The 13,585-nt window shown below is 38.5% G+C and overlaps 1 protein-coding gene across 2 annotated transcripts in view; it reads left to right on the top strand.

The window, feature by feature from the left end:
- BTBD16 (BTB domain containing 16) overlaps positions 1-13,585 on the top strand; it is a 100,182-nt gene that overhangs the window by 27,502 nt on the left and 59,095 nt on the right. For both annotated transcript variants that reach the window (XM_072624578.1, XM_072624587.1), the window contains exons 8-9: positions 3,506-3,575; positions 6,239-6,369. In XM_072624578.1, the coding sequence (XP_072480679.1) occupies positions 3,506-3,575; positions 6,239-6,369 (201 nt within the window). The remainder of the gene's footprint in view (positions 1-3,505; positions 3,576-6,238; positions 6,370-13,585) is intronic.

Consider the following 13,585-nt stretch of genomic DNA (forward strand, 5'->3'; position numbering starts at 1 on the left):
GGCAAGTCACTTAACCCTGTGTGCCTTGGTATCCTCATCTGTAAAATGAACTGGGGAAGGAAATTTTCTTTGCCAAGAAAACCTCAAATGGGGTCATGGAGAGTGAGACATGGCTACAACAACCTGGACAACAAGCACAATCAAACATTTTTTGTTCACATGAAGATTAAAATCAATGCCAATTTAAAGCCATGGATAAAGATATAAAGGGGATATCACATATAATAATGATAACTCCAACCTAACCTATTCAAATAGACCACTGAAGGTAAAAAATATGAAATGGAACGAGGAGAATATTTGTCTGGAACATCACAATTTCATTATAGAGATGCTTCAGAGATATAGAACAACTCTTACAAGAAGGCAAAAAAGTCATGAAACCAATAACAGTGTAACCACCATATTTGGACTTCATGAAGAAATGGAAATGGCCCTAAAGACAAAGGGAAGAACAACTGGACTTAAGCAAATATATACAGAGGAAATTCATACCAGAGGAAACCCAGTTTTGAAAACATTCAAGCATAGTTTCTCAAGATATTCCAAAGAAAGAAAGTCACAAAATGATTTTGGGGGAAAGGTGATCAATTTCTCACCCACATGCCTATTTTTATATACTTAAAATTTATTTGAATAATCTATATAAAAATTGAGGGTATCCTTAGTGAAAAAAGAAACAGGCAGATTTTCATAAATGATATTCTACAGCAGACCACATTTGCAGATCTTACTGTTTATTGTTTGTTGATTATTTTAAAAATATTTGATCAGTATAATGAAATGCATTCATATAGGCTCTCCTGCACAAAGGTGTCTTACATGCATATGTTAAGGCCATACAAGATTTCTCAACAAGAGATCACGGCTAACAATCCTCTAACTATCTATGTTAAGTGAGTGATGTGTAGTTCAACTCAAATGGTTCCTCATATTCTAGACCTTTCCAAATACTAGTTTCTAGTACTTCCCCCACTAAAATTATTGGGAAGTCATAGGTAAAAGCTAAACAAGATGAGAAGTTGTAATTGGATTTCAAGCTTCACCAACTTCACCATTCACATGAGTACCCATGTAACATGTATATAAATATAGAAGATACAGTTTGAAAGTAACAAATTCCTTATATTATACACTTTTGTGTGAAGCTTGAATTCATATCTGTCATAAACTGACTTCTTTTTAATAATAAAATAACTTTTTGCTATCTGATTTCTTGTAAGCTTAGACAATTGCAATAGACTAGGGGAGAGGCCATAAGTCCACAGGAGTGGCTGTTACAAACAAATCTGGTGACATCACTCTGTAGAAGGCTCCCAGAAACTGCAATGCAACCAATGGTTTATTTTCTGCTCTTTTGCTTATATTTTGTACAATTAGTAACCACTGAATTAGTATCCACTCTCAGGCCAAGCATGGTTAAGATAAGAAAACTTCATAAGTGTAGTAATTCTACCTCTCTTGTAAAAGTACAGGACAATGTTTTTATCTGCCAGGATATCTAGGATGAATTTCTTTTTCTTTACTTAAAAATGTCATTAAAATCTAAAGCTCTCAACAGTTTTCCAATTTTTTTACCATGAGGATACCCTCATGTGATGTGATGTCCAGAGCATTAGGAGTCTCAAGCGCATATACTAGTGTTGCTGCTTGCCTCATGAACCTATGCAAGTCCTTCAACCTCCTCAATCCTGAGTTTCTCCAAATGTAACACAGGTATACTTATTGTTCACCTTGCTTATTTCATAGGCTTATCAGAAGAAAAAATATAATCTTATGTATAAAGGGATATATAAATTTAATCTATTTATAAAGAGTTAAATTTTAAAACCTCACATGTAAATATTCCTATTTGGCCTTATGTTTTCTGAAATATATATATGAACAATTAATAATAATTCACATTTACATAAAATTTTAGAATTTAAAAATTTAGAATTTATAAATTTCTTTCCTTATAACCATGCTGTAAGGGTGGGGTGGTATAAAAGTATCACTGGACTAAGAGATAGAGAATGTGGATTGGAATTATGGTGGTATTTCTTTGAGACCTTGAGCAGGTTGCTTTACTTGTCTGAGACTCAGCTTCCCCTTCTGTAAAATGAGTGAACACATTATTGGAGAAACTGAATAAAATTAATCTTGATACTGTTGTTATAAATGAAGCTAGAGGACAAAAGGACATGGGGACTAAATGGAAGGATGGCTCCCTTGTAGTCCTCAGAGACACAAATCAGAGTGGGAAGAGTTGATTCTATTGGGTGTCTAAAAGTAAGAAGATATTACATTAAAGTTATGGTTCACCAAAAAGGTAATATAAAGGTGTATGGGGGTCAAGAATGTGCTGTACATATTAGCAGTGAAGAATTATGCAGAAGAAGGATGTCATCAATGAAATGTATAATGGGAAAAAAGATGTGGTATGGTTGCAGAGCAAGAAGACAGGATAACGAGCAGATATGTTCTACTGGTCTCCACAAAGTGCAAAGAGATGCAGAGGAAGGTCCCCAGCACATTGGTGGATGACCTGGGGAAGATTTCTGAGCAGATGTGGACAAGACTGACAGCATGAAAAGCCATGGATGAGTTGTGCACCATTGGAGGGAGTACCTACATCATTGAGATAGCAGATTGTTCAGAACATCAAAGAATGCTCTCTGCGAGGTAGATAAGAAAAGTATTATGATCTCCATTTCACTGATGAAGTCAAGTGACTTGCTTTTGGTCACATGGCTTACAGATCTTGAGTTCAAGTCTTCTGACTTACTGAACTATCAGCACTGTAGCATTCCCAAAGCTTGGCATTTCTTCAACCAGAGTCCTCCAAAAAACTCAGCATTTTCATATCTGTTACCCTCCTTTGGTGAAATTTATCATGCCATCTCTAGAGACAGAAATAGAGAAATGTGAAGTGACTTACCCAGGATGTCATGGTCATCCCCCTTCTGTTTGTTGAGGGAGGTCCAGACCTATGGTTTCATTGATGTAAAGAATTTCCAGTGAAAAATACATACCATTCATATAGTGCTTGAAGGTTTGAAAGCACTTTTACATATTTTATCTCATTTTATCATCACAACAATGTTGGGAGGTAGGGTGATATTATCCCCATTTTATAGATGAGGAACTGAGGCAGAGGTTAAGTGACTTGTCCAGAGTCCCACTGCTCATAAGTGTCTGAGGCCAGATTTGAACTTTGTTCTTCCTGTCTGTAGGTCCAGCACTCTACCCTCCATTTGGGGAACCTATCCAGAATATTAATTGCATCTATCTATACGTATCTGCAATTTTTCTACATCTTATTTTCTTTGAACATTTCCAGGGACGTTAAGAGGACAGTCGGTGTTTTCATTGGTAATATTTGAACCAAGGTCATCCTGACTCCAAGGCTGACTCTTTATCCGCCACACCACACTGTATCACCTTAAAAAAACTTCAAATCATGACACTTGATTGTGATCCCAAGACTCTTATAATGGAAACATTCTTGATTGTCTATTTCTAGGTGTGTGTCCTTGATGAAGGATGGGATTTCTCCTTGTACCATTCAGACCTATTACTTGGCTGCCTGCAAGGTAATGCATGCTGGGGACCAACCACATAGGAGACTTAGCTTTTCTTACCTCTAGATTAGCTCTACTAAATACTCAAATAGCCAATGTGTATGCTTTTCTTTAGTATTTGATACTTGCATATATAAGAACAGCAATATGGCACAGTTGAGAGCCTAGTCAGAAAGACTCATCTTCCTGAATTTAAATCTGACCTCAGACACTCCCTAGCTGTGTGACCCTGGGCAAGTCACTTAACTCAATTTGCCTCAGTTCCTCATCTGTAAAATGAGCTGGAGAAGGAAATAGCAAACCACTACAATATTTTTGCCAAGTGGAGTTACGAAGAGTCAGACATGATTGAAACTGCTGAACACAAACCACAACAATGCATTCCAACATTGAAAAGTTGGAAATGATCTTAGAGGTTGTCTAGTTCAACCCATTCTTGAACCAGAATTCCCTCTACTGTACAAACAGGACAAATCATTCCAAACAGGTTCTGACTAAGACAAAGTACAACAGGATTCTTACCTCCCTCATTTTAGATACTATGTTGCCCTGTTGATCCATATCTGTTTTTTTCTCTTCAAAATCAACTTATCTAACTTGCCCTGATTTTGCAATTGAGTTTTTGAACCAATTAATAGAGCTTTACATTTGTCCTTACCAATTTTCATCTTAGATTCAGTCTGAGTTGTCAAGATCTTATTAGATCATTTTGGAACTCAAAGAATGTTAAGTGGAAACAATATTTGAGAGATTGTCTAGTTCAACCTACTTCTTTTGCATTTGAGAAAATTGAGATGCACAAGGAGCAGTAATTTTCTCAAGGACACATAGTGGTATCATTGGGGCTCACATTCAGATCTCTAGGTTCCTAGAGTCCAATTATTTCCAAATAGGAAAAGTGTGTCTACAGAGCCTCTCTCTCTTATGGTATCATCCCTTCCTATTTAGAACATTTCTTCCCCCGTAGGATTTTCAAGTTGTCCCAAGATAGACTCCCAAATCCTTCATTCTCTAAAAATTTCCAACCCATTCTTCCTTTAAAATTTTATCTTTCCTCTGCCCCACACCCTCAGAGGGTAGTTAATCTGATAAACTAATATATTCAGGAGTAGACTGGCCTGCTCATAACCAGCACATGAGAGCTGATTGTAAAATGTTCACTGTGTGGACGTTGGTTTTGGAGAATCATTTGTTACAGCACACCATTCTTAAGATGCTAATGGAAAGATCTCTAGACTTAGAGTCTGCAGACCTGGCTTTGAATCCCAGCTCTGACACTCATGAGCTTGTTAAGATATTTTATCTCCATGCCCTTTAGTTTTCTCATCTATAAAACATGGGTGACTAGACTTGCAATGGTGGTTGTAAGGATCCAGTGAAATGATATTTGTAAAAGACTTTGAAACAAAAGATGTGACATAGATCTCTGTTGTTATTCTATCCCTGCTGTAGGATATACACTGTCTTAACCAAAATGGGAGCGATTCTGACTTGTAGGAATGTCAGGTGGCTAATGAGGCTAATAGGGGAGATATTTTTGGTGGATCTTTCAAATCCCATACATCCAGGGGTGTGTTGGGAAAGTTGGTTGTTAAATTTTTAGCACGAGCATTTATAGCTCTGAAATGCTGGAACCAGATCATACTGGCTGAGGAGAGTTGATTGTTACATTTTCAGCATGAGCATTTGTAGCTCTGAAATCAGTAAATGCTACAGATCAGGATTTGATGTATTGTTTTGCTGATTGTTTAGACTTTAAAAATTAATGGAGAAAATGTAAAAAAAAAAAGTACAGATTAGACTTAAAAGTGTGTTATATGTACAGTTTTCAGAGAACTCTTGTTAAACAATTACCAGCATATTCTTGCATCCATGCCTTATCCAAAGGACTGGCTTTTCTCCTAATTGTGAAAACCCTCAACTTAACGTCTAGAACAACGCTGGTTACCTCCTATCTGTCACATAGAACCTTGTGGACTGCCCCCCTCTCCCCTCAAAGAAACAGATGGCAGGAACTACAGTTAATCCTAATTTGTAAATGAATACTGAAATACAAAGCCATTTAAAGATCTTTCCTGAATGAGAGAATTAGGTACCCACAACAGATGACCTAATTTCCCTTGGGCACAGTGAAAATATCACTGTAATTGGGGGTCAGAGGACCTGGATTTGAATTCAGATTTTGCTGCCTACTAACTGTGATCTTCTTCTGGGTCTCAGTTTAGTCAACTGTAAAAGGAAGGATTTTGTCTAGATGATCTCTGAAGTCCCATTGAAACCTTGTTGAAATAACAATAGACCTTTCTGTCTTTCTCCTATGTTTCCTATCATGTACGGAACTTACAAAAGAACCACCTCAAATATTGGATTCCTTTAGTTATTCCATCCTTTTAAATTTTCTTTTGTAATGTCCTTACTTGCTCACCTATGCAGATTTGTTATAAGAGCTTGGTTTTCTTTCTTTTCCTTGTGGGGGAGGTTAGAAGGAGAGAAAATAAGGTGCTTGTTAACTGAAAAAAAAAAAATAAATGTCACCTGTGTGGTTGGTGAGCTCCGTACCAGGCTACAATTTTACAAAACACCTTTTAATGACTGGTAAATACTAGGTCTCACCACAAGGTGGTGCCCAGAGCTCACAAGTGCCTTGACAAATCCATTTTTTCCATCTCAACCAGTACAAGGAAGAGTTACTGATCACCGCCTGTGAGAAGTGGCTAGAAATGAACTTGGTTCCCCTGATCGGGAGGCAGATTTATCTCCGGACAATACCACAAGAGCTACTCCAGAAAGTGCTCAAGTCCCACAGGTCAGTGGGGGGCCCTTCAGTGAGTGTCTCCTTTGACTGAGGATTCAACGCTTGGGAGACGAATGGAAATACAGTAGAACTGGAGAGTGGATGGGGAAAAAAGAAGGGGGAAAGAAAGTTGTTGTGGGTTTGTTTTTTTAATGAGTTTTTAGTATTAGCATCCTCACTCTGATTCCTTAAAAGCTTTAGGATTCCCCAAGGCAGAAGATGAAGTAGGAGGGCATCTAGGTATCTCTTAGCGTCTTACTTCCAGTCTCATAAAGGGAAACACATGCTATTCTCCTTTTTATGCCCCAGGTTCTATTGCCTTTCTGTGTAGATGAGGGGAGAGGTAGGATGGAACAGATCACAGTAATGGCCATGATCATAGATCCCAAGTGAGAAGGGACTTTATAAGTTATCTAGCCCAATACTTTCATTTTACAGATGAAGAAACTGAGGAACAGAGAGAGGTTAAGTGACTAGCCCAAAGTTACACAGATAGAAAGCTGACCTGGGAATATTAGTTCCTCTAAGGGATGGATATGGAAGGCATTTTTCTGTGATCCATCTCACAGGTTCATCATTCTTTCCACTGCCCCTTACTATAAATCTCCACCCCTGATTCCACATTAGGTTGTGTAAAGACAGTTGGGAGGTATGTGCACCCCCAGCTCCTACCCCCTCCTTCTCCAGGATCAAACACTTCAAATTCCCAAGAATGCTATTTATGGGAGGGGGTTGGGGGTGGATTTTGAAAGTGAGAATTGAATTCCATTACAGATCTGACTAGGATTTTCGGTGTGACATTTGAAATAAATGTTTTCCTTACATCCCCTCACTGAAAATCATTCAATTTTTTTTTTATCACCAACAGAACAGGTCTAAAGAGTCATATCATTAGTTAATTACAATTCCAGCACAGCAGGTTCTAAGGGACAGAGCAACTAGTTGTCGTTCTTATCTTTAATGGAGAATGAGTTTGGCAGAGCATACCTCCTTTGCTCTCTGCTGTAGGATGCTTTGTTATCAAATAAGACCTCATTAACTCAGAACCCAAGACCTAATGCAGGCAGATGACTTTCTTCAATACATCATCCCCTCTCTGTCTGGGTGCAGAGAAGATGTTTAGAAATGGTTGGATTAAAGATAAACATGTCTTCTCTTGCACTTTCAAAACATTCCCACTCCCTTGGAAAGAGTGTGCTGTTTTACCCTGGTAGTATTTGAGCAAGGGCAAGGGGGGGCGGGGGGGAGGTGGAAGAGAAGAAGCATTTGACCATAACCCAGAAAACTGGAGGTGGGATGAGGAATTAATTTTAAAATTACAGCAGGGGTGGAAAAGAGGCCAAGAAACTGAAATGTCTAGCGTCTCGTCTCCAAAACTAGGGTAGATGTGACTGTCTTGTGTAAACTGGCTCCTTTCTCCTTTTGTCCAGTCCAAAGTTCTGTCTGCACAGTGAGTACCAAAATTACTGCAAACTAACTTTAGTGGTCACGTAAATAGCAGCTATCCCTGGATGAGCTAGGGTTGGGGTGGACAACCCCGTGGGAGGATCAAGCCAGCTGACCAAAGTGTATAACCAACCCAAATCCTTGTGCCCTTATCCAAATGATCTCTGAAGACCTAGTTTATGAAATGCTGAAATGTGAAGAATCGTTAGAAAGGGCGGGGGCAAAGGTTCTTAAGCAGCTCTTAGAAGAATCACAATTGGCTCACTTTGATAAAAATATTTGAGTTTTCTTAGTAAGGGCCCAGCTTTTAGTTTCCCTTACTTCCTTCAGATCTCAGCTCATATTTTACTTTGTGCAGGAGACCTTTCCCAGTCTATCTACATGCTAGAGCCTTCCACTCTGAGGTTACTTTGTATCTCCTGTGTGTATCTTATGTATACCTATGTTTATACATATGTTTAGATGTTGACTGCCTCCATTAGAAAGTAAGGTCTTTGAGGACAGCAGCTGTATTTGTCATTCTTTTGGAATCCCAGTACTTAGTTAGCCCAGTGTCTATCATAGTAGACCTTTAATAAAGGCTTTGACTTAACTTGACTGATAGGTGCAGATGCAAAATGAGTGAATGTAACTTAGTTCCAGAAAGACAGGTCTGTCCTATGAAGAAAAATCTCTGAGATAAAAGAGACTTTGTGTGAAGATGGCAAATACTGGAGCCCTAGAGAGGACACTTCCTATTTATTCACCTAACCAACACTTCCAGTTAAACCCTAGAAGGAGCCAGGTGGTGCAGTGGGATAGAATACTGGCCTTGGAGCTTGAGTTCAAATCCTGCCTGAAACACTTATTAGCTGTATGACCCTGGGCAAGTCACTTAACCTCTGTTTACTTCAGTTTCCTCATCTGTAAAATGAAGCTAATAATAACACCTACCTCACAGGATCAAATGAGATTATAAATGTATAAATCATTTTGTAAACCTTAAATTATCTTATGAATACTATCATCCATCCCCAGGCCTCATCATTCTTTCCAGTGGACCTTACTGAAAATCTCCACCTCTGATTCCACATTAGGTCATGTAGAGACAGTTGGACATGTGTGCTCCCACATCTGCTCCCCCTCCTCCTGTTGGATCAAACACTCCAAATTCCCATATATTAAGATATTAATATTATTCTATCCTAGGACCAGGACACCCTACCCCACAAAATGCCCTCAAGATACTTTGGGAACTACTTGGTCCTTTGGTGACTAGTATTTGGTGTTGAAAGCTAGTTGGGTTCTTCTGAAGGCTCTCCCTCTATTTTTCCAGTAAATGCTAGTCTGGCCCTGTTCAACCCATATAGGGGCTACTTGACTTCCCTCTTTCCCCCTATTCCATGTTGTATGGGCTTGTGCTCCTTTGGGGAGGGGAGTTATTCTCTTTTCTGTAAACAGCCTGAACCAAAATATGTATGGTTTCCTGAGAACTTCTTCTCCAGTGGTTTTTCCCATGTTTACTTGGGCATGCAGTTTGAAATTAATTTTCTTCTGAGAGGTCACCTCTAGGTTATTCTGCTGTAAAAATTCCCAAATCCTATGTAACCCTCCTTCTTAGATGTCTTTCACTGGAACTCATAGTTCTCATGGAATTACAAGACCAGAGAAAATCCTTCCAGATGTCACTTAGCCCAGTTCTCATTCTCCATGAAAGACTATTCTTATCATCCCAGAATAATACAATCCATTAAAAAAATTCATTTCCTCCTTCTTTCAATAAGTAGTTTGTATACTAGGAGAAGTACTGATAATGAAAACAAAGATCCTGCTTGATGGTGAAGACCTACACGTATTCTGTCACTTGACTCTTGATTTCCTAAGCACCTTTAAAGATAGTATGATTATTTTTAGCGTTGTTGTCATTATTTTAAAGATTGGGCCTTCCCGTCTTGCCTATGCTGCCAGAAGTACAGGGGCAACTCATGGCCAAGATCCCACTAATTATCTAGCTTTACCCTGCTCCTTTTCCAACTTGGGGCAGTTCATCCTTGGTGAGAAATTCTTATAAACCTAACTTTAAACATCAACCATAAAATGTATCATCTATCTCTATTTGAAGACATGAATTTTAATATCTAAAATGTCTGTAGTAATTTATTAATTACTCTCTGTGTACATCTTCTCTCCATTCCATTCCCCCATCCCAAGAGAAGTTTGAATTTTATATATCTGATTTTACATGGAAGAAACCCAAGCAAAGCTTTAACGTCCCAAAGTCATAGAACCTAAGAGTTGGAAAGGATCTCTTGGTCAACTTGTAGCCAGACAAGAGGTCATCTGGCATTTTCCAACAACAACAACAGGTCTCCAGTAAGTGGGTGCCCATCACTCCTGGAAGCAGCCCCATCTCCTTCTCAAAAGCTCTCAATAAGAAATATTACTTTATAGTGAGGTTTGTTTTTTGTTTTTACAAGTTCATTTCTCCAAGTCCTGCCTTTGGGGTCCAAGCAGAACAAATCTAAAACCTCTTCACAATGGATCCATTCAAAAATGTGAAAGAAAATTTAATGTGAATTTTAACCTTTATCCCTCATTTCCAGCTTGCTTCCCCTTCACTGTCCTAGCTCCCCTCATATGGGTGGGCTCCAGTTTAGAATTAGTTCTTGGGGTAGCTCAAGTGGCACAGTAGATAGAGTGCTGGGTCTGAATTCAGGAAGATTTGAGTTCAAATCTCACCTCAGACATTTACTAACAGTGTGACCCTGGGCAAGTTATTTAACCACTGCCTCAGTTTCCTCATCTGAAAATGAAGATTAGATTTGTAAAGTACTGAAGTAGGCACTTATGGGACAGCTAGGTCGTGAAATGGATGGAATGCTGGGCTTGGAATCAGGAAGACTCATCTTTCTGAGTTCAAATCTGGCCTCAGACATTTATTAGCAAATAATCTGGGCAAGTCACTTAATTCTGTTTGCTTAAGTTTCCTCATCTGTAAAATGAGCTGGCAAAGGAAATGGCAAACCTTTCCAGTATCTTTGCCAAGAAAACCCCAAATGGGGTCATGCAGAGTTGGATATGACTGAAAAATAACTGACCACCAATAACAACAACATAGTATGCACTGAGTAAATGCTTATGTTATTGAGAATTTAATTCAGTTCAATAAACATTTATTAAATGTCTACTCTATACAAAAATACTTTGGTAGATGTTGGGGATACAGAGTCACAAAGTAGCCCATGACTTCAAGAAACTTATATTCTGCTAGGTAGAATATAGCAGGTTTAGAAATATAGTACAAGGGGAGGGGCAGCTAGGTGATGAAATAGATGGAGCACTGGCCCTGGAGTCAGGAGCACCTGAGTTCACATCCAGTCTTAGACACTTGGCACTTACTAGCCCTGGGCAAGTCACTTAATCCTCCACTGCCTTGCAAAAAAAAAAAAAAATAGAAAAAGAAAGAAAGAGAAGAAAAAGAAATATAGTACAAGGAAATTGAGACAGTCAAAACTACTAATAACTGAGGGAATCTAGGAGGTACCTGAGCTAAGCTTTGGCCTAGTGCAGAAAATAGCAAACTTATCTCCTCCCTCAACCATGGCCCTAGGCCTCTCTCAGTGGAGCCTTCCCATCACATTAGCTCTCTCAGTCACCATAGACCTCTCTTGATTCATATTGACCTTGCAGTCTATTGATGCCCAACCCAGATCATTCTTTTTTCAAATAAACTCTTACTTAGCCACATTCTCATCTCATACTGGAGAAGTTGATTTTCAAATCAAGTATAAGACTTTACATTTATTCTGGCAAATATTTATATGAATTATATTTAAAAGTAATTTTAAATGAAGTTAATTTCATCTTTTTAGATTCTTTTTGATCACTGCTTTCCTTTCTAGTTATTTCCCAGACATTTGCCAGGATTCACTGTCCTACAATGTGCCTAATATATATATACATATATAATAACATGCTACTGTTATGACCAGCACCTGTGGTTAGACTGCTCCAAAGACAACTGGACTAGCCAGGAAGTCATTCTATAAATTCATATTCCTAAAATATGTTTATATTTGTTATTATTATGACCAGCATCCATAAGGTAGACCATTCCAAAGATGATAGAACACTTGTGGTAAAGAAACTCATATAGACATATGTACATATATATACATATACACACATGTACATATATACATACATACATATACTGCCTGGCATATTATCTCCTAATTATGTAAGCAGACCATTTTCCCAACTCACAATCTTAAACTACCAACCTTGACCTAGGGAGAGTGTCATTAAGACATATTAAAACACCCCACATTTTGAGCTCCTATGTTGGTTCATTGGGGAGCTATTACCATTGGGTTGTATGTAAAATGGGGATTGAGTGAGGCCTGGGGGAGAGTTATGTTTCAGTCTCCTAGGGATCTCCCCCTTTATACTGAATGAGTGCTATGTGGTTAAATTTACTCTTGGACAACTTTTTCCCCCTTAGAGAACAAAGGACTGTAGTACAGTGCAAAGAGATGACCCAAGTTCAAATTCTACTTTGGATACTTACTACTTGTGTAACCTTGGGCAAGTCGTTTAGCCTCCTCCTCTATAAAAACAGGAATTTGGACTAGATGGTTTTTGAAGTTCCATCTAAATCTTGATGGGTGATTCTTTCATTCTACGATCTCAAGATCAGATCTCTGCCTCAACAAATCCTCTTTAAAGAGCAGTATTAGTGTTGTCTTGGCAGGCCATCATTTCTCCAAGGAGGCTATCCCAGATACACATAAACCTCCGGCTTCCCAATACAGGAACCAAAACAGAAAGTCTTGCTTAAATAATTATCTTCCACAATACAAATTGAAACAGGATTTTAATTTTAATATGTGTTTGTTTAGTGAGAGGCATGTCAAACCTTAACTTATAGACTTGCATAACTCAAACTTGAGCAGTTTAATTTAGACCTCAAAAGGGAATAGATCATTTGACAGCTTCTTGGTGCTTTAAATCTTAAAAATTCCTCTCCCATAGGCCAGCACAGCACTGAGCTCTGCAGGAATTTTCCCCTTCCTGCCTTCACATTACTACATGGTTTTTTTCTTACCAAGGTCAAATCCAGATGCACCAGCAGATGACATAAAAACCAGATACCCAGTTCTGCATTCGCCAAAAGCAGCATAAGACGGTGGTAATATTTCCACTGTCCTTTCTGAAAACAGATTTTATATTTTCACAGGCTTTCCCATCCACCCTTGCCACCAAAAGTAGTGGCAGATGAAAGAGGAATTAATAGAGCCGTGAATATATGGGCATGTATAGGACAAAACAGAAACAAGGAGGGGAACATCAGCCACAGTTAGGAAATGTGAATCAGTTCAAGAATAATTAAGTTAGATCCATGGATTATAGAGTCACAATAGGTTAAGGAAGCCTGAGTCTGGGGAAGATGAGGCAGGTCTTTAACATTCCTGGCCTTTGGAGCTTATGGTCATGGAGTGCAGCCACCTTCTCTCATAGGTTATTATCCCATATAACATCCCTTTTAGAGCAAAGAAGAGGCTAGATCAAGGGTGGGGCATCTGTGGCCTCAAGGCCACACTGGTCAGATCCATGGACCATCTATAGCCAGTGTGGCAATTCTTATGTTTTTATTGAAACACTAAGATGAATTCTACGTTTCTTAAGTAAGTGCTAAAATTTAATCTTCTATTTTAGCTCTCTACTAATAGAATAATACCATAATATAATAATTATGCTTTGTATACTGTAATATAATTATATAATAAGTAAATACTATACA

Source organism: Notamacropus eugenii, chromosome 1 (genome assembly GCF_028372415.1).
Source record: "Notamacropus eugenii isolate mMacEug1 chromosome 1, mMacEug1.pri_v2, whole genome shotgun sequence".
NCBI lineage: Eukaryota > Metazoa > Chordata > Mammalia > Diprotodontia > Macropodidae > Notamacropus > Notamacropus eugenii.